This window comes from Phocoena phocoena, chromosome 19, assembly GCF_963924675.1.
Source record: "Phocoena phocoena chromosome 19, mPhoPho1.1, whole genome shotgun sequence".
Lineage (NCBI taxonomy): Eukaryota > Metazoa > Chordata > Mammalia > Artiodactyla > Phocoenidae > Phocoena > Phocoena phocoena.
In genome coordinates this window covers 42,007,721-42,030,055 of record NC_089237.1, presented here as the reverse complement: position 1 = coordinate 42,030,055, position 22,335 = coordinate 42,007,721, and the positions used below count along the sequence as shown (strand labels likewise).

Below are 22,335 nucleotides of genomic sequence, written 5' to 3'. Positions count from 1 at the left end.
ATGTCAGCTTGTTCATTGCCATATCCTCTGTCCTAGCCCACGGCCTACGGTGCTCAAGAACTGTTTGCTGAATTCGTCTTAAGATTTTGTAACGCCTAGGCATGTTTTTCTTGCACGTTTCACCCTATCACTATATCAAAGATATTAAAGTACACCTACATCCCATGTTAACTTTATACAGAAAAATAATAGCTAACATGTACGGAGCAGTTTCTGTTTGTGAGGACCCTTCTAAGTGCTTTACAAATACTTACTCATTTAATTCTCACAACTCCATGAGGTAAATATTATCCCATTTGACAGATGAGTAAACCAAGGCCAGTATTACTTAACTTGTCCATGGTAAAATAGCTAATAAGTGGCAGAGTGGCATTCAAACCCACTCTGGCTCTAGAACTTTTTTTTTTTTTAATTTATTTTTGGCTGCCTTGAGTCTTCATTGCTGCCCGCAGGCTTTCTCCAGTTGCGGCGAGTGGTGCGCGAGCTTCTCATTGCACTGTCTTCTCTTGTTGCAGAGCGCAGGTTCTCGGCGCGTGGGCTTCAGTAGTTGTGGCTCGTGGGCTCAAGAACACAGGCTCAGTAGTTGTGGCGCACGGGCTTAGTTGCTCCATGGCATGTGGGATCTTCCTGGACCAGGGATCGAACCCGTGTCCCCTGCATTGGCAGACGGATTCTTAACTACGGCTCCACCAGGGAAGTCCCTCTAGAACTCTTAATACTGCAAAATTGAATTGAGGATGACTTGTTGATCTAAAATTATTGGACAATTAATCTCAGGGTTGTTTTGTTTTGTTTTTTTTCACTTCTTTAGATCTTTAATTTCTTACAATATTTTGGTTTTCCAGAATATAGTTCAGAACTTTTGTTAAATTTATTCCTAATTTTTATGCTTTTTGATGCTATTGTAACCAGAATTGTTTTCTTAATTTTATTTTCAGATTGCTTGTTGCTAGTGTATAGAAGTACAATTGGGGCTTCCCTGGTGGCGCAGTGGTTGAGAGTCCGCCTGCCGATGCAGGGGACACGGGTTCGTGCCCCGGTCCGGGAAGATCCCACATGCCGCAGAGTGGCTGGGCCTGTGAGCCGTGGCCGCTGAGCCTGCGTGTCCGGAGCCTGTGCTCCGGAATGGGAGAGGCCACAACAGTGAGAGGCCCGCATACCGCAAAAAAAAAAAAAAAAAAAAGAAAAAAGTACAATTGATTTTTGTTTATTGATCTTGTACTGTGAACTTTGTTGAACTCTTATTAGCTCTATATTTTTAAAACATGTATTCCTTAGAATTTTCTACAAACAAGTGTATTAGTTTTCCAGGGTTCCCATTAACAAAGTACCACAGACTGAGTGGTTTAAACACACACACACAATTTTTTTTTTTTTGGCTGTGCGGCTTGCAGGACTGAACCTTGGGGTCCCAGCAGTGAAAGTGCTGAGTACTAACCACTGCACCCTAAACAACAAAATTTATTGTCCCACAGTTCTAGAGGTTAGAAGTCCAAAGTCAAGGTGAAAACAGGGTTGGTTCCTTCTGAGGGCTATGCGGAAAAGTCTGTTCCAGGTTTTTTTCCTTGATTTATAGTGGTCTCCTTCCTATCTCTTTATAGTGTTTTCTTCTATACCTATCTCTGCAACCAAATTTCCTTTTTGTAAGGACACCAGTCACCAGTGTCCACCCCAATGACCTCACCTTAGCATTATTACCTCTGTAAAGACTCTATTTCCAAATAAGGTCACATTATGAGGTACTGGGGGGTAGGATTTCAACACATTACTTTTTCTTTGTGGGCTTTTTCTTTTATTCACATACTCATGCCATCTCTGAATAGAAATGGTTTTACTTGTTCCATTCCAATCTGGATTCCTTTTACTTCTTTTTCTTGCCTAATCACCCTGGCTGGACCTGCAGTACAATGTTGAATAAGAGTGGCAAGAGTGGACATCCTTATATTGTTCCATCACCTTCTTTCTTCATTTTTGTGTTTGGTAGAGCACTGGGCACCATCTAAAATTATCTTATTTTTTATTTTAGGAAGAATGAATAAATGCTTTTCTATATATAACCACTCCCTACTTCACACCAATTTCATCTCTTATCCAGATCACTGTCACATTCTCTATGACTTGCCTTTCAGCCTCCACCAATCCACTGTTCCCACTGTAGGCAAAACGATTTTTTCTAAAACTCAAATCTAATTCAGCTTCATGCTTACTAACTCTGTGACTTTGTGTCAATTACTTCAACTCCCCGCCCCCCCTTTTTTTGGCTGCTCCCCCCGCAACTTGTGGGGTCTTAGTTCCCCCCCATCAGGGGTCGACCCTCGGCAGTGCAAGTGAGGAGTCCTAACCACTGGACCACCAGGGAACTCCCTGCTTCAACTCCCCTAAGCCTTTTTTTCTTCATCTATGTTAACCGGGTGATAACAATGGCACCTCCATCACAGGTTTGTTGAGACAAGTAATGTAAAACTTACCACCTTGTCTGGCGCACGATAAGCGCTCCATGGATATCTACTATTACTTTTTCCTTTTAATAGTAACATCTAATTTACATTACTGGTTATTTCTCTATGCCAAACTCTGTTATAAGTGCAGACAGAGGAAGTTTAAGTGGCTTGCCCAAAGCCACGCAAATAGGCAGTGGCACTGGTAGAAAATGAACCCAAGCACTGGACTCTTAACCAGCTATACTCTTATTTGCGTTTTTCTCTAACTGCGCTCTTAAAATTCTTCTGTTGCTTCCCAGAGACTTCAGCATAAAATCCAGCTCCTCAGGCTGCTGGAGAATCTCCGGAAGTCGCCTTTGCCAGCCTCCCTAGGATTATCTCTTGCCATCAGCCCCTTCACTACGAGCTCCAACCCTACTATCTCTAGTGTTTTTTCAGGTGCTCAGGCTCAAAGACGTGCACTTTTTGCGCCCTTAGTGAGATACCCTCTCCTCCACCTCGTTTGCTCCCATTGACCCTGCAGGAAACCTTCCTCGATACCCCAATGACCGCCAAGGCCCTGTAAACGGTTCCTCTCCTCTGAGGTTCCGCAGCACCTCGAATTTCCGTCACCGCGGTGGTCACGCTGCGTCGTTTACGCATCCGTCACCGATCTGTGAATTACAAGGCAAAGTCTGCGACTTCTTCGACTTAGTAGGCAAACGTCCGACAGTTACTACAGAAAGGAGTAATCCGGAAAATGAAACAAAAGAAAAATTGGGCGCTGTCTCAATTATCCTTTATTTGTAGTTTACCTTGAATTACTCTGGTAACCTATTGAGGTTTTTTTTTTTTTTTCTCCAATTCGCGCTGTCTCGGCGCACCTACGTATCACCGGCTCTTTTATAAACAAAGTAAACCCAGCGTAATTCGCGCGCACGGGAGAACCCAGACCGGACACACGGACAAGATGGCAGCCGGCCCTCCGCTGGCGCGAGTGTCCGCCCACTCAGGGCGTAGGCCTGGTCATGTGACCCTCCCCTGCCTGGCACCGCCCCCGGCCGCAGTGCCTGACGGGAGGCAGAGCAGCGAGCGAGGGCGTCGGCCATTTTGTGGCTGTTTCCTGTGGGACGCGGAGGTGGCGGTTGGGTCGGAAGAGTGAGAGAGTGTTTGGCTAGTTTTTCCTGCTTGTTTTCTCCTTTTTTTTCTGTTGGTAGAGCGCAGTTATGGGTCGCAAGAAGAAGAAGCAGCTGAAGCCGTGGTGCTGGTATCCTTTGTCGGTTTGAAGTCGAGGCCGAGCGGGGGCGCCGGTTGGTGGTGACCGGGACGGGGAGGCCTGGTTTTGGCCTATGGCGGAGAGTGGGATTTAGGCCTCGGGGTCGGTGGTTTGGTGGCTGGGCTCAGATTTGGGAAGGTTTCTCGGAAAATGGGGTCCCTGGGACGAGAAGCTCTGTCAGTTGTGGGGTCGTGGGACTCCGTGACTCAGGAGGGTCTTGGTTTGGTGCGAGCGTTGACCCGCGGGGAGGCGGCTTGGACCCCCTTCACCAAGGACAGAGTCCCCTGAGGAGTCTTCTGCCACACTCCGTTGTTTTGGTGACGGTTCAACAAAGGGACATGAGCTTCGAGTATAGTACGCTTATTGACTCTGTGGCGGATCAGGGGGGAGCTTCCGGAGTCGGTCACCCACTCTTTTCTTTTTTCTTTTTTTTTTTTTTTTTTTTGGTAGAATCGGTGGTTTAGTAAAGGCTTATGTTAGTCAACCCTGATTTCGACGCCCCCACCCCCCCCTTTTTTTTTTTTGCTGGGGGGGTTGGGGGGAAGATCTAGCTTCCGCCTCCCACCCACTGACGCCTTAATCTTGGAGAAGCGTTCTCTTACAGGGTGGGGTTTCTTGTTATCTTTTTACCTGTTTTATTGGAGTGAGAAAGTGCCTCTTAATAAGGAAACGTGGCGTCGGTTTCCCCCCCCCCCCCCGAAACGTTAGTAAACTTTACGTTTCAGTTGGTTTTATTTACTGTCTGGTACCTAAAACGCTGCATTTATTTATATAGTAGTTGAAAACTGGTTACAGGTTTTGTAAAGTGCTTTTAGGAAAATCTGACAAGGGAGAGAAGAATTCTCAGTATTATTGACAGAACTTATCTGTGAGTTTATATACATTTTTGGGCGACAAATTCGTACGGAATTGCAAGCAGCTTTGTGGATTATTCATAGGAAATTGTCGCAATGAACTTATTTTCAGATTCTAAATAATATAAACATTAAATTTTAAATAGGTAAATTCTTAGTATTTTGATTATTTTTATCTTCTAATTTTTGAAGTTCTGTCCACATTAACTTCGGTTTTTTTTTTTTAAACATTTTGAACCCTTCCAGTTCACAGTGTGCATTTGTAAATGTTGAGACATTGAACAAAAGAAAAGTTAATTTAACATAAATCTGTGTGAAACGCGGGAATTTGACAAAATTATATTGCCTACTGAGATGTGTTTATTTAGGGGTGGTGAAGAGATAATGTGAGATTGTGAGCTTCCAGGACATTGAAAATTCCAAAATTATGTGGTAGGTTAATCTTTAGTTATATAATAATTATCAAAAGTAGACTTTATATAAAGTACTCTTGGTTTTAGCTGTTGCTTGTTTTTAATGTTACTACTATTCTCTTTCATTACATATTTATTTTTATATAGGCAGTGTCACTGTTGTGCTATTTTTGTACCTTAACAATAGTGATCAGGTATTGTAATAGAGATTTTGATGATGAGAAGATCCTTATACAGCACCAAAAAGCAAAGCATTTTAAATGTCATATATGTCATAAGAAATTGTATACAGGACCTGGCTTAGCTATTCATTGCATGCAGGTAAGGAGTTTCTTCTGTATTTAATTTTTGCTCTCTTGTAGTTTGGAAACAACATGAAAAAATCTTGAATTTCTCTTTGATAGCTGTAGAGGTTTTTTTTGTTGTTGCTTATTGCAAAAGATTAGATAAGATGACCAGTCAGCTTTAAAATAAAAAAAAAAACCTGTTCTTTAGCCATTGAGAAGATAAACAATTGATTTTTCATGTTTATAAAGAGTTTATGCTACTATTTACCTTTAAATTATTGATAATACCTTTTATCCTAGATTTAGATGGGTGACAATTAGGTTAAGATCACGAAGTATTTCGTCAGTACTTGGCTAAGAGAACAAGGATCAGTGATTTAAATTTTGTGGGCAGTCTGACCAAATCCAATCCCATAAGAATTAGTACATAATTAACCACCATTACTCACTGTCTTTGAACGATTTGTTAAAATCTGTTGCCTGGGGCTAAGCTACGATTTATTCCATGGACCTCTTTTGGAATGGTGGCGTGGTGTTTCACTTACTATTTTCTAGGTTTCTTGAGTTCTTTCACTACTAGGTGGGGAGGGCTTTGTAATTTATATTTTTGAAGATCTAATAAGTACCTTTTTTATTCAACATTATTTCTTCTACTTTTGCCAGTCCTAGAGCTGCCTGAATTTTTGCCTAATTGGACCCTAGAGAGATGTGAGATGAGCAAATCCCCATTCATTGGAAACTATTGTTGGTAGGAGGCAGGGAGGTAAATTAAAACAAGATATTGCTTCCCTGAGTTTAAAAATAAGTTTATAAAGATCTGTTTCACTCCAATTATGTCGCTATAGTAGCAATTCAGTATCCATTAAAAAATATGAGACCCACAATTTTCCACTGTGGTAGTCACTAGTTACTTGTGGCTATTTAAACAGAAATTTAAAAATTAAAACTTCAGTTTCTCAGTCACATTATAGTCACATTTCCTGTGCTCAGCCACAAGTGACTGGTGGATGACTATTGTATTGGATAGTACAGATGCAGAACATTACCATTTATCACAAAGTTTCTGTGAGACAGTACAGTGTTTTAGGCACTGAATATACAGCAGTGAATAAATTAAAGTCATCATTGTGGAGTTTAGATTTACGTTGTGGAGGAGAACAATCTATAAATATTTAATTTTATGCTGATATGTGACAGAGAAAACTAAAACTAGGTAGGGGGGATAGGGGAGGGCCACAAGGTAGTACAGGCCTGAATGAGAAATTGACATCTGAACAGAGATCTGAAAGGAGGTGAGGGAGAGATTCCAGGGAACAGCAGATGAAAGACCTTCACGTCAGGAGCATTCTCCTCTATTGAGGGCAAGGACAGCAATGTGCTACTTTACATAGGAGGGTTTGCAGGCTATTGTAGGCCATTTTCTTTAATACTGAGTGAAATGGGAGGTTTTAATTGAGATGTAACATGCTTTGGCACACTTTTTAAAGAGTCATTTTGGCTGCAGGGTTGAGAGTAGACTGTAGAGTGCAGTAAGACCACTTAGGAGACCAGGCAAGAGTGTTCAGGCAAGAGGTGATGGTGACAGAGAATTTGCTGATGAATTAGACGTGGAGTATGAGAAAGTGAGGAGTGGAGGATGTTCTGAAAGTTTTTGGCCTGAGCAGTGTGAAAAGTGAGTTACTGTATTCATTTGGCCCTTGGTATCCACATCTGCGTATAATACCGCAATTGAAATCGGTAAGTTGAATCCACGTGTACAGAATCCGTGGATACAGAGGGCTAACGGTACTGCACCATTTTATATAAGGGACTTGAGCATCCTTGGTATTGGGGGGAGTGGTCCTGGAACCAGTCATGCCTTGATATCAAGGGATGACTGTACTGAAATGTGGAAAGCTGCAGGAAAAATAGGCTTAGGGATGAGGCTATCAAGATCATCTTATGTTAATTTGAGTGTGGGTATGTTAGTTTTGAGATGTTGAGGAGGTCTGTTGAATATCCAGATGGAGAGGTCATATAAGCAGTTGAATCTACAGGTCTGCAGTTCAGAGAGGTTGGAGCTGGTGATAGAAATTTGGGGGGGATACAGTATAAGGATGGCTATTTTAAGCCATGATATTATATGTCCTTAGGGAGTAGAATATAGATAGAAAAGTGGTGCCAACGACACCACCTTGGGCCGCCACTCCCAGCATTTAGAGGTCAGAAGATTAAAAGAAACCAATCAAGATTGAAAAGGTAGGAAAACCAAGAGAGTAGTGCCGTGGAAGTCAAATGAAGTGTTTCAAGGAGTGAGTTATTTATTTAAGTCAAACACTGGTGGTAGGTTAGTTAAGCCCAGGACTAAGATTGCATTAATCAGACTAGAGGTCATTGGTTACTTGCCAGAGTGATTTCCTAGAATGTAGAGGATGAAAGGCTGATAGGAATGCTTGCAAGGGAAAATGAGAGGGGAAAGTAGAGGTGCTATTTCAAGGAGTTGTACTATAGGGAAGAGCAGAGAAATGGAGTGAGTGGAAACTGGAAGATTAGTTAAGAAACTATTAGTAATAATCTTTAATTGACTAAGTGCTTCTATTTATATGTTCTTACCATAATTTCACAGGAGCTTGTGAGATAGGCATGGCAGTTAAATCAGACACATGCTGGAGTTTTATAGATTAGTTTAGGACATTAGTAATTTAGATACTTTACATCAATGTTTGCGCCTATCTTTTCAGCCGAGACCATACTAATTTCTACTATGTAAGACTAAGAAATCTAATTCTGGCTGTAACATAAGGTTGGGAAGATTTTGAGTGAATGGCGTTATTTTTTCTTCTCTTTCCAATACCTTTTAATTAAGATATTTCTTTCTTTCATCACTTAGAAATGTAGTGAAAACTAGTTAATGTGTATGTGAATGTAATTGTATTTTTTCAGAGAACATATGTATGAGTTACTTCATCTGCCTTCATCAAGAGAAGTAACATGTTACAAAAAATTTAGGAAATGGTGATTGTCATTTATTGAGTAGCTTTATTCCTGGATCTTTTAATCACAATAAGATAATTTGTGAATTTGATTTGCATATCACTTTTTAAAATCTTTGAGATACTCCTCCAGGAAAATACTTAGTTTTCTTTAATTACCTTTCTATTCTTCCATGAAAGTGTCTTGGAAGGAAAGAAAAATTGAGTATTACTTGGACCAATATATCCAAGTCATTAACCTAAATAAGTGGTTCTCAAACTTGAGTATGCAAAGGAATCACCTTGAAGTCTTGCTAGATAGATTTGCAGTTCCACCCAAGAGTTTCTGATTCAGTAGGGCTCAGGTGTGGCCTGATAATTTGCATTTCTTATTTATTGTTTTAAAATTTTTATTGGCATAGAATTTGCATTTCTAATAAGCTTCCAGGTGAAGCTGATATTTTAGGCAAAATACTTTGACATCCTTTAGCCTAAGTTAATACCTTTTGTGGAAGAAACCAAGACCGACAGGGGTTTTAGCATATTGGCAAAAGTTATTCGCGTTTTAGGGTTAGAAATGTTTGATGTAGCAAAACCATACAGTGAAAAAAGGTGCTAGATAGATCCCCAGTGTTTTATTTTACAATAAAACCTCTGAAGGACTTCTTTTTGTGATCTGCCAAATAAATTCAGAGGTGGAAAGTGACAGGATCAATACTGTGGCAGTGTTAAGCTCTTCAGGTGACTCATGGGTTATGGGTAATGCTAATTGGAAATGTCACTTTTGTGGTTTGTAGCTACTAGCTGTCTCAGCATACATTCTTGGAAAATTTACTTTATTCTAATACTTAATTTTAAGACTTCATAAGCTTTACTTAGTTCAGACTTCACACTTCCCTGATTTGAGTAGCACTATTAGTTCATTGTTAATAATTCAAGCAATCAAGGTTATAAGGTAAACTTGAAATTGTTTTTTGAGCCCTTGCTATGTGCTTCACATTGCCAAGTGCTTTTTACATACACAGTATCTTTTTTAATCCTAAAAATGACCCCAGAAGTTAGGTGCTGAATAGGTGAAGTAAACTGAGGCTTAGGTCAAAGAATTTGCCTAATCTCACATAGCTAATAGGCCATAAAGCTGGGGGTTGAATCCACATAGTCTCACTGTGGAACCCGTCATTCTTAACCATTATACTAAGTGGTCTCTGAGTAATTTAAAATTACTCTTTAAAAGACTTTCATGAGGGGCTTCCCTGGTGGCGCAGTGGTTGAGAGTCCGCCTGCCGATGCAGGGGACACGGGTTCGTGCCCCGGTCTGGGAAGATCGCACATGCCGCGGAGCGGCTGGGCCCGTGAGCCATGGCCGCTGAGCCTGCGCGTCCGGAGCCTGTGCTCTGCAACGGGAGAGGCCACAACGGGGAGAGGCCTGCGTACTGCACAAAAAAAAAAAAAAAAAAAAAAGACTTTCATGAGGCACTTTTGTCTATCTAATGGAAGGTTTTTGTTTTGTTTGTGTGGGGTCTTTTTGGTTTTTTAATGTTAGGTGCATAAAGAGACGATAGATGCAGTACCAAATGCAATACCTGGGAGAACAGACATAGAGTTGGAAATATATGGTATGGAAGGTATTCCAGAAAAAGACATGGATGAAAGAAGACGACTTCTTGAACAGAAAACACAAGGTAAATGCTAAGATGTATGCTTTTTCTTGATACAGCTTAACTAGTGAGAGTATTATTACAATATTTTCAAGTATAAATTTAATGGTAGATGTTAGTTCTATTCAGAATTTCAATTTGAGGTTTGTCTTATGTTTGAAGTTAATGTATCTTATTTGTATATGTGGTAGCATTTGGATCATTCCATACATTTATTATATTTTTACTCATAACTGGATTCCAGGTGGATTTAGCAAGTGTTGAGTCCTTTGAAAAGGAAGGTAGCTTGTTTTGATTTATGAAACCACTAATTGTAAATTTTTTTAGTGGTGTATTTGACTTGGGATTTGCAGCCCTCTCCTATCCAAATGATAGAAACTTACTAATAAACTATGAAATCTTTTGTTTTGGAAAGCATTCTGGAGAGGTCAGACTAGTTTTCATAGTTCACCTTTTGGAGTGGAATAGAAAGCTGTTCTTTAAAAGTATAACTGCTTTAGGAAAATGTTCTTTACCTACCATAGAATAGGGAAAGGATGTTAACCTTCTTGCTTAATACAGATTGAAAAAACATTTAAAGAGTAAAGAGCAGTGTTAACTGAGTTTTTTTGGAAGAAAAATCTCAGGAGCTACTTGCACTGAAATAAAAATTTTAAATGTTGAATGTCTTAAACTTGCTTAGGTTTTCTTTTTTTACTCTATGGGAAAAATTAATTTAAACTTTTTTAGCAGAGAGTCAAAAAAAGAAGCAACAAGAGGATTCTGATGAATATGATGATGATGACTCTGCAGCTTCAACTTCATTTCAGCCACAGCCTGTTCAACCTCAACAAGGTTATATCCCCCCAATGGCACAACCAGGACTACCACCAGTTCCAGGAGCACCAGGAATGCCTCCAGGTAGTACATAAGGCTTCTTACAACTTAACATTCTCAGGTCTTTGTTGATACAGTTTAGAAGTATTAATTTTTTCCTCTTAACCCTTTTTTATTTTTTTGGTTGAAATACTTGTTTGTAGGCATACCTCCGTTAATGCCAGGTGTTCCTCCTCTGATGCCAGGAATGCCACCAGTTATGCCAGGAATGCCACCTGGGTAAGAAAACTCTTTTAAGTGACTTGTGGGCTTGTGCCTAGAATGATCTTTTTCAACTTGGGTGTGTTACATCACTTAAATGTTACTTTGCTGTGTTTTTTTTTTTCTTTTTTTTCTTTTTGCTTCTAAAAGGTATGGGCTCTGTAACTATTAAACTTACCTAATAAAGGGATCTACTAATAAATTTAAGGAATATAAATTTGACTCTGAAGAGAATAGATTTTTGGGTTTTAGGATGTATGTAGGCAGCCATCTGCTTCAGTTGCATCTGATGTAATTAAAGTAGTTGGTTGTAGATTTGAGTTTCTGAGATTCAAAACTGTCCATGACACTTTGTAGTTGTGAGAAGCAAACTGTATTTATTTGTCAAGTCATCAAGAACTAAAATGAATATGAGGTGCTCGTGCCCATCACTTTTATTTAAATATTGTTGGATGTGAGAGGTATACAATACACTTTCCCACTGTATTTTGAAAATCAGTTAGATTTTGATTTTGTCATACATTTTCACAGATTGCATCATCAGAGAAAATACACCCAGTCATTTTGCGGTGAAAACATGTAAGCATCTCATTCGTAATGTAATTCAGGAGGTATAATCATAATGTCATTTTTTTGTGTGTTTAATGGTATCTATTAAGTTGACTTCAGAAGTTTTCTAATCTTCCTTACTAAAACTTCTAAACTTTGCAAACTGATTGACACAGATCTCTGAAAGGAGGGAACTAAAACATCTGTGAGGAAATCGTAATAGACTCATATAAACAAAGCATTTTCTAATTGTGCAGCTGTTTTCCCCAAACTGCTAAAAGTAAGGGGACTTAGTAAAAAGGGGTGATATTTAAGAAAGAGTATATATTCCTTTGCCAAATTACGTGCTGTGTTACTATAGAAGGTAATTGATTTTTCTTCTAATAAAACCTATATATAGAAGTTATTCTGATAAGAATCCTAAATCATTAATTCACAAACTTGGTAATTTTTTAAGTGAATTGGACACTGATATTTGAAGGTGAGCTCTTTTAAGGAAAGGAAAACAAATATGGGTTGTGTTTATAAGTCCTGATTTAGTGATAGCAACTTTGTACATGAGAAGTAGGGATTCTGAGTTTACTTTTGATTATCTTTAATTTTGATGGTAGTTTTTCCGTGCCTGTCCAAAACAAATCTTTACTCCACAGAGTACATTCAGTATTTTCTTTTTGAAAAAATCTGATAACTCTAAAATATAGAGGGTTTTTTTTTTTGATTAATATTCTGTGGATATTTTCCAAGTGAGACAAAAGGTGATTTTGTTTTCCAGTTAACGCACATTTTGGATAAGGCCTCTTGTTTATATTAAGGAGAGTATAATAATTGTTTTCAATGACTTTAAATGTATTAAAATGTTCTGTTAACAAAGACTGAATTTTTTCCCCTATTTTACTGGTAAACCAAAGAGTTCGCTGGTTTTTAGGGAATTTATTTTGATAGAATTGTTTTAGTGTGTTGTGTGTTCTTTCAGCTTGATTGATTTCAATATTAGGGGTCAAATTCAAGTCTTATCTATTGTTGTTTCAGGCTTTAGCCAAAATATTTTCTAACGTTTTATACTGTTAATTAACTTTAGTTGTCTCTTGAAATTTGCTTTCTAATAGAATGATGCCGATGGGTGGAATGATGCCACCTGGACCGGGAATACCACCTCTGATGCCTGGTATGCCACCAGGTATGAAATGTTAGACAGTTTCCTTTTTAATATGACAGAAGTGCTTTATTCTTAAGTATTTTAGACAGCAGATTTGTGGGCATTGGTGCAGGGTTTTTTTGTTTGTTTTTTTGCGGTACGCGGGCCTCTCACTGTTGTGGCCTCTCCCGTTGCGGAGCACAGGCTCCAGACACGCAGGCTTAGCGGCCATGGCTCACGGGCCCCGCTGCTCCGCGGCAGGTGGGATCTTCCCAGACTGGGGCACAAACCTGTGTCCCCTGCATCGGCAGGCGGACTCTAAACCCCTGCGAGGTGCAGTTTTAAAATTGGTGTAATTTTTAAAGTTTCTATAGGTTAGTGACTTCTTTTTAAAATTACTGTGAGAAATGTGATGATCTCGTTTTGTTCTGAGTTCCGAGTTTTGAAATAGATAGTAAAAGTAGTCCTCAAAGCCACCAGAATGAGTCACTGAGCCTGTGACTTAAGAGTGGTTATATCTGTTAGGAATATTTTAGGCAAGTACTGGAGACTCTTAACAAGTAATAGAGAAATCCAACAAACTGTTAAACAACGTAGGTGTTTATTATCTCACTCAACCTAAAAGTGGTAGACTCAGTGGCTCCAGTGATAACAAGAACCCATACTTAAAAAATTTTCCACTTTGCCAACCTTAGCTTTCTCTCTCAGACATGTAACTCAGAAGTTACAAAATCTCAGGCAAGAAAGGGTGCTTTCCTTTTTCTTGTATTAGGGAACAAAGTAACTTTCCCAGAATCTCCTTAGCCTCTTACATATCATTGGCCAGAAATAGGTCTAATGGAGCTTCTAGGTGCAGGGAAGCATGGGAAATAAAGTACCTTGACTTTTTAGCCTACAGTGTGGGGAAAGGGATTTGGTTAGCCCAGTAAATGTGCCACAGAGGTCTTCATGAGGCTTTCTGAGTCCATTGCCTAGCGTTTTAATCCTAGCAAGTTTGGTTTGCAGTCCATAGCAGATTCAGATGTACTCAAGTGATAGTTGGTTTAAAGGGAACAGAAAAATAAAGCAGCAGCAAAATTTGAATCATGCCAGTGCAATCATTAATTTATAGGCAACAGCTTCACATACATCATGCTCTGAGATAATTTTAGGCATTTAAATGAATACAGAAAAATAACCTATGTTCATTTGGTAATGTGAAGTCGGTAAAAGTTTTAAGTTACATTGAGGAACTTCAAAGAATGCCTAGTGGTATATTTTAGGACAATTTGTGTATTTAAAGCACACTTAAAGGAATAACTAAGTTTCTGGAATAATTTTTATGGGTATTTGACCTATTAACAGTTTTTATTGTAGTTCGCATTAGAGTTCTGGAAACATCTGTCGTTAGATGATTGAAATAATTCTGTATGTTTCAAAAATTTGCTGCATCAGTAATATCAATAAGCCTAATTGTGGCTTTGCTTTGCCCATATACAGGGTTTCTAGTGGTATCTTTCATGTCCCCAAATTCTGAAGAGACGCAAAGGTGTAGAAAGTTGGAGGCAAAACTGTTACAAGGGGGCAGGTGCTCAAGTACTTTGGGCTTCATTGAGTTCAGCAGTCAGTCATCAGTATTGATAACTTCATAGTATAGAATCTTGTTTTGTGTGTGTCTGTGCCTCACGGCTTATGAGATGTTGGTTCCCTTACCAGGGATTGATCCCGGGCCATAGCAGTGAAAGCCGAGTCTTAACCACTGGACTGCCAGGGAATTTCCTTGATTCATTTTTAATTTAATTTAGTATGTCTTAATGGCAAAGTTTTGAGGAAGTATTTTTTCTGAACTAAATGTTTCAGCAACAGGGTCCCACTCAAGTATTTCTCCTCTGCAGGTATGCCCCCTCCTGTTCCACGTCCTGGAATTCCTCCAATGACTCAAGCACAGGCTGTTTCAGCGCCAGGTATTCTTAACAGACCACCTGCACCAACAGCAACAGTTCCAGCTCCACAGCCTCCAGTTACTAAGCCTCTTTTCCCCAGTGCAGGACAGGTAAGGTGAAATTTCTGAAAAAGAGCGTGCTTATGTTTAAAGGTAAAGTGGAGTTCACTGAACTCTTTGAAAATGTCAAGTCATTTTAAAAATTGTAATCTTCATAATACAGTTTATTAACTATACTGAAGAAGTGGTGTTCTCTTCCATTTTTGCACACATTGATTTCCTTTACTCATAAAATGTTGACTGGAACCAGAAAATAGTGTAGTATGTTATTTTTTTGTAGTTGTGAACTCTGGTTATTCTTAGCTTTAGTTAGAAATGAAAATTTAATTTCTGGGAACTTAAATACATAAAAATGTTATGAGGTCCTCCTTTACCTAATGAGCTATGAGCAGAATGAAAACCAAAGTCAAAAAATCCTAAGACCTTAGCAAATAATTTTGGGGCTCTTCCTTTAGTCTAGAATTGTGACAGACAGTAGTGCCTCACTGTTGCTGGAAGGGCATCATTTAACGTCTTTTGACCTAGTGACACTCATATTTCCTACTCGTCCTTTTTTTTTTTTCCTCCCCAGAACTCAGAAGCAAAAAATCCTTCTTTTATATATAGTATGTATATAATGGTTGTTACCTTCACTTTTTCCCCCCAGTTTGATTCAGAGTTAAGCAGATGTGTTTAATTCATTCAGAATTGAGACACTCAGGATGTATGTTCTTCATTGTTCACCTTAAAATTATCCCTTAGATGTTTTTTCAATTTTTTTTCTGTTTGTAGTTGCTAAATTAAAAGCATTACTTTTTAAGTACATTAACATGTTTTTGAGGTGGGGGAATTTTGTTTATTTTGTTTATTTTGTTTATCCTATTAATAAACTTTGGGCAAAAATTGTAGTTATCGATGGAGAATTGGATTGAAGTGTCAATAATGCATCATAATTCTCAGTTTAAGGTTTCAGTTTTGAAATATCATAGTGTAAAACGTTAGTTTAGGGGAAAAAACCTGTGGTTAATTAGGTTTATTGGTGTAGAATTTAAAAAGTTTTTTTGAGGCTCATAGTGTCACTCTGTTTATTGTAAATGCATTAACTGCCTGCCTCTATAAAACAGATTTGATTGCATTGTATTTTGCATTTAGAAAAATGCAATCTATACTGGAAAAAAAAGTCTACCACGTGGCTTATTTTCACCCATTTGTTTGGAGACTTTTCATTGTTTCCTTTCTTTTATGCTACAGATGGGGACACCTGTAACAAGCTCAAGTACAGCTTCATCCAATTCAGAAAGTCTGTCTGCGTCTTCTAAAGCTCTGTTTCCTAGCGCAGCACAAGTACGCAGGAAGTTGCAGTTTAAAATTGTTAAAAATGGCTTTATAACTTCATTAACCCTTTGGACCCTACTTTAAAACTAAATCTTTTCCCAAAAATACGTTTAATTTTTCTAAAGTAAAATTAATGGCTTATAAATCAATGGTATTTGAAAATTTGAACCGCATACTAATAGAAAAAAATATACCCCAAACTTCTATGGTTCTAAAGGGTTAAAAGCATGTAAGCAGTAAATGCATTTTAGTGGCCAGTGGTTAGCCTGATGCATGATTAAGCTATTCTGTTTTATGCTGTTTAATGCATCACATATAATGTAAGGAAATTTAGTACTCTGCATTTGATTCTAAAAGTTGGCCTAGTTTACATGTTTCAGATGTTCAGTGTTATGAAAAGTAACAAATTGATTACTTGGTAACTTTATACTTAAAAGCTTACTAAACCCTTTAGTCCATCATAATAATCAAGCCATCGTTAATTGGGAGGGCATTGTATTACTATATAAAGAATACTTGTGAAGGACATATCTTTAATATGTCACCATTGGTAGTTATTATTTATGTTATACTTAGTAACTGAAATTTATCCAAACATTTGTATTCTATAATTTCTAACAATTTTTTTTGAGCTCCTTGGTAGATTAATTTTAAAAAGGAATTTAGAATGATGATAATAGAAAATATACTATTCCATTATATGATAATATCTTCAATTAGGAATAAATACAAAGCTTTGTAAATTAAGTAATTTCTGGTGAGGAGATAGATGATATCTGAGAAGTTATATAAGCAGTCTAACTTGTTTCTTGTTTCCACTGCTGTGGTTTGGATGTACATCTTTTGGTATTATGTGTTATCTTGAATTTTGTGGATTGTTCGTGATTTTAACTTTAAGTTTTGTCCCTTATTGAATGTTAGTGTCTTGTTTTTAAGTTAAATAGGTAGTAGATATATTCACTTTTGGGTTTTGAAGTTTTGTTGATGAAAAATAATGTTTTACAGGCTCAGGCGGCTGTCCAAGGACCTGTTGGTACAGATTTCAAGCCCTTAAATAGTACCCCTGCAACAACTACAGAACCCCCAAAGCCTACATTCCCTGCATATACACAGTCTACAGCTTCAACCACTAGTACAACAAATAGCACTGCAGCTAAACCAGCAGCTTCAATAACAAGTAAGCCTGCTACACTTACGACGACCAGTGCAACCAGTAAGTTGATCCATCCAGATGAGGATATATCGCTGGTAAGTTGTTTACATTTTTTAGTAGCAGAGTTTGATTGAGTACTGTGGTAGCAACTTGTCCATTTGAAAAGTTTTAATTTGTATACCAGTGGTCTTATGATCTGATTGAATGCTAAGTGATTTTTATCATTCTGATTTTTAAGAACCACAAAACAAAGTGAATATTGCATGTTTTGATCTTAGATACATCCCCCCTAAGACTATTTCTAAAAGAAGACAGTAAGTTGGGTTCTTACTCTCTCAAAAATTATTTTTGTTCATAAATTTAATTAATTGAAGAAACAAGTGTGAGATAGAGTCTGCAGGTCCCTTGCAGTCCATATACCTTCTTCATTACACAGTTTCTTGCTGAAGCAATTTATAATTTCTGGAAAGTTGTTCAGTATAACGTGCTTCAAATATAAAAATAGGTAACGTTTTCTTAAGGCATCAAGATTTTAAGTTGGACTGGTTTGTGGGGTGAAAGTAATTGGGATGTAAGGGAACATTTAAAAATTAGTCTCACTCTATAAAGACTTTAGATGCTTACCTTCATGCTTAACTCCCTGTGTTCAGATGTTCACATTTCACATATTTTTATTCCTAGGAAGAGAGAAGAGCACAGTTACCTAAATATCAACGTAATCTTCCTCGACCAGGACAGGCTCCCATTGGTAATCCACCTGTTGGACCAATTGGAGGTATGATGCCACCACAGCCAGGCATCCCACAGCAACAAGGAATGAGACCCCCGATGCCGCCTCATGGTATTCCTCTTTCTACATTTATTTTATTTAGTGGATATTCTGAGTGTACGCATGAAACAGATTTATCTGCAAAATGCATTGCATTTAAAAGTACAAGGCACAGACTCAAATCTATTTTTTTGTGTTTTAAATGTGTTTTTTAGGTCAGTATGGTGGTCATCATCAGGGCATGCCAGGTTATCTTCCTGGTGCTATGCCGCCGTATGGGCAGGGACCGCCAATGGTGCCCCCTTACCAAGGTGGGCCTCCTCGACCTCCGATGGGAATGAGACCTCCTGTAATGTCGCAAGGTGGCCGTTACTGATCTTACTTCATCCAGTCTAATAGGTTTGGAGATTAAACCTTTTCTCAACTTGTGCTGTTTATATAGCCAAGCTTCCGTCAATAAGGCTTCATTGTGACTTTAACAAACATTATCTTCCCACATACCAGGAACTATTGGACATTTATTTTACATGGGAAAATTTATTTGGAATAATAAAGCAGGAACTTTTCCTGAAGTTGCAATTTATACTGTATGGCTTCTTTTTCATGTTTCATCTAGGTTTTTAGAAGTGAAGTATAGTAAATTTGGTTCGTTATATTGTGAAGGCGCTGGAATTACATGAACATACCACCCTAATAAAGGCAAGTTCTGTAAGCTTATGTTGCTATTTGTAAAGTTATGCCTTCACAGCATTTCAGATGCTGTTGGACTTCATGTCCCCAACCTAGCTTGGTGAGGGCTGTAACTGTCTTCAAGTACCTGTACATTGGAAGTCTGAATGTGTAACAATATTTAATGTATTTAGAGTTCCTCATGTTTCAGGGTTTAAGAAATCTGACCCACCAAGGTCATGTGACTTTTCTGTACTGTTAAACTTCATTGTAATAAAATGAGAGAAAAATTTATGCCTTTTTATTCATAACCCAGCTGTGGACCACTGCCTGAAAGGTTTGTACAGATGCATGCCACAGTAGACGTCCACATAATAAAATTCGTAGTTATACCAATGCAGTTTTGATATATCATTGGATTCTGTCTTTGAATTGTAGGTTGTTCCTTAGCTGCATGTTTTAAACTGGACAGTATATGTAGAATTGTATGTTAGTCCTTCAGTTGACAGAAAAACTTAGATATACCTATGAGTCATTACATGGGTATGAAATCTTTGTATTGTGTCACCTTTCCACCCCCTTGGTGTGTCAATATATGTTAGCTATCATAGATATTTGAAATGTAAACCTTAATATTCCCTCCTTCCTGCTGATGTTTAGAGCCTAGTGCCAGACCCATTCATTTCCTTCTGATTATTTTTGAGACTGCGGTACTGTGTGGACCTCAGAAGCTTTTCAGGTGCAAACTTCTAGAAGCTTAGGTGCATGCAGTAATAGCCTTCTGTACTGTTAATGACTGGTATATATTCTAATGTTATGATGAGAATCTAAATGTGCCTCTGTTAAGATGGTTAACAGATGGATTTGAAATTTTTTATTTTATTATGTTCCTGGAAGATTACATTATTTCTTTGATTAAATGGCTACCTTCTGTTATTATTAAGCCTAAATGGCTTTTTACTGTTAACCTTTTCATCCTTGGAAATTTGAATGTTCAACTGTGTTCTATGGAGAACTTTTCTGTAGAGATGACCGCTATTATTCAGTATCTTATGTTGCAAGTCTCATATATTAATAGCCTTGTTGACCTCTTTTTGGCATCCATTTTTTTGATCTTCATTTTTGCAGAGTACTTTTATGACTAAGTATCAAATGACCTGTTACAAAGTATAATTATTAATATATTATGAACTCAGGTTTAGTTTTCCTCAATATAAAGTTAAGACAGCTAAGAAAATAGCATTTCTTTATAACCTTTATGTGAAGGTGTAGGTATAAGGCACAGAATCTGAAGTTTTGTTTAAACAAAAGAAAGCTTTAACCATGTAAGAAAATACTGAAAGATGTTCTAATTATCATAAAAGAGTGTATATAAGTGACAAGTAAAAGTCATTCATCTTAAACAAAACATTGTAAGTATTAACAAAGCTGAGTGTTATTTTAAATCTGCTATTCTGCTCCAGTGGTTTTACAGCTCCTGTGCTATTTTTGAGGGTCAAAAAATTTCATAGTTTGCAAAGGCAACATGCATGTATCGCCAAGAATGCATTTGTTCCTGCTGCTAGCAGCCATGTCTCTACCCCTTTCTCAACAAACGCCAAACGCCTGTCTACGTAAATAGTTTTGAAATTATCATATACTTCTTAGATTTGGCAGCATGTTTATCATACTGCCAAAGAAAGACCTGTGTTGAAAATCTTTTAAGGTAAAAATGGCATAATTAAGTTTAGAATTATTAAATAGGAAATATTCTCCCAAACCAAATGTCTCTCAAGCATTTCATGTACAGGCTTATCAACAAACTACGAATGGATTATAGCAGTGGGGGAGAGGAATCAGGAAGAGGGAAAAAAATGGGTTAGTAATGTTTCAAAAATTATGCAAAGCTTGATTTGCATTTGATGCAAAGAGAACTGATATATTGAGGTTTGTTGCTTTCTGAGGTCAGAAAGGAGAAAATATTGCCACTTTTAAAGAAGTGATAGAATTCTAATTAAAAGTTAATTCAAAATGTTATGCACAACACTTAGGCACATCATTCATCTGTTGTATTTTGTAGGTATATGGCTCAGATGGTGCCCATTTGGTATGTGTAATTTGTGCATGCATCAGAGTGTAATTAAGCTTCTAGAAAATATCTTTTACCTAATTGCTTCTGGGGTCCATAGTAAATCACGAGTGGAACAAATTATGTTGAAATAATTAACTCTGACTTACGCTTTCTTAAAGAATAGATGGAGTTGAAATAAACTTCATCTGCCCTCACAGAAGACAGCTTTGGGACTTGGTATATACCGGCAGGCATTGTGATTGCCATAATTTAGGAAGTTGTAAGATTAATGGGGCTGCCAGTTTGGCTCTACCTTACATCCACTGTTACCACTTTCTTTAAAGAAACAAAAACGATTTTTGTCTGGCACTAGTTTCTATTGTGTGTATGACAGTAACAAGACCAGCAGGTGAGGACCAACTTTTGAGTGGCTGCTGGATATCATTTGATTTGAATACTATTTTAGCAATCTTTCACACTTTTACTGTTAGGACCATGGGGTAAATATTCTTTGAGCACTCCTGTTCCACTGATCAAGTCACATACTGAACTTAAACTCAGTTTAATTAAATTTAATTATTTGCAGAGGGGGGCGAGATTCCCAGTAAAAGTATGGGCTCAGAGTGGAATTATAGGACAATAGATTTTTTTTTTTTTAAAGAGCTACTCTTTTTTTCCTTTGCTTGCTTGATCAATGGGATTTTTTTAAATGCATGTCTTTTAAATTAATTGGGTAATGTTTTTCTAAAATTAAAATTTTCTTCTTCCTATAGCCCTGCCATAGGACAGGCTGAGGCTGAGTCTCAGTGTTGCCCTGTTCAGTCTGAGGCAAGTGGGATTTATTTTATTCCTTATAGGGGCTTTCACAGCTTTATGGCTGTTGGATATTCATGTCCCCAAACTTGCAGCAAGTTTGGTGAAGGCCCCTAAATTTAATTAAATTTAGGATTTTTATACTCTTTTGGCAGAGAAGGCTCTATATTAATATTCACGTTTGACTGTGGTGTTAATAAACAGAAAAAAGTATTTGACATGTAATTTTATGTAATTTACTTTGTGTTACATAATATTTAACAGCCTCAGTAAAGGTGATGTTATTTATATTGAACTTGAGTAAATTGACAAAATTTGACGTTCTTGATTTGGAGGCATGAAATGTTTTCATTCAAATTTTCCCTTTCACTTTTAGGAAAACCTTACTGGTTATTTTCTCCTCAAACTATTAAATTTAACCTCAAGGATAATAATCATTGGAAATGCCACTGGATACTGAAATCTGCATTTTTAATCCCAAAGTTATGCATTGAACGTTAAGGTTGAAAGGTCATCTGGAAATGCTTGTGACTTTTAATATTTCCAAATTTCACCACATTAGAGCAAATGTTAATGTAGAGCCCTGTGAAAAGTGGGAAGATGGTGTGTATGTGTGGTATGTATGCGTATACACTACACATTTGATATAATAAAAGAGTTTGGGTATTACACACTTAGCAGTATGGATGGATTACAAATTTTCAGGCAGCCAAACTGAAATTGTTTCACATAGTAAAGTTTAGTATATTGAATTGTGGTTTTGGAACGATTATTTTGAGTTTCATTTTTATCCTTACTGAACAATATTTGATGCAATATGCACACATGAAAAACACCTGTGTTTGTTTCCAACTAAAAATTGCTTTTATTTGGTGGGAAAAGTTGTGTTTATGTGTGTATGTTGTAGTGGGCAAGTAACAGGGGAACTGAAAGAGAGGCCAGAACATTAACTTGGATTACTTTTGT

At 37.6% G+C, this 22,335-nt stretch overlaps 1 protein-coding gene across 3 annotated transcripts; it reads left to right on the top strand.

Moving 5' to 3' along the window:
- The first annotated feature begins 3,646 nt into the window (after nucleotides 1-3,646).
- On the top strand, nucleotides 3,647-18,213 carry ZNF207 (zinc finger protein 207). 3 transcript variants are annotated; one of them, XM_065896755.1, is made up of 12 exons: nucleotides 3,647-3,687; nucleotides 5,158-5,284; nucleotides 9,745-9,883; nucleotides 10,592-10,759; nucleotides 10,879-10,954; nucleotides 11,468-11,515; nucleotides 12,592-12,662; nucleotides 14,495-14,652; nucleotides 15,832-15,924; nucleotides 16,921-17,163; nucleotides 17,750-17,909; nucleotides 18,053-18,213. In XM_065896755.1, exons 1-12 carry the CDS (start codon nucleotides 3,647-3,649, stop codon nucleotides 18,211-18,213), a joined length of 1,485 nt encoding a protein of 494 aa, XP_065752827.1. The 3 variants fall into 3 exon arrangements, with proteins under 3 accessions (XP_065752827.1, XP_065752828.1, XP_065752829.1); XM_065896756.1 differs by lacking the exon at nucleotides 11,468-11,515; XM_065896757.1 differs by lacking the exon at nucleotides 15,832-15,924.
- The last annotated feature ends 4,122 nt before the right edge of the window (nucleotides 18,214-22,335 follow it).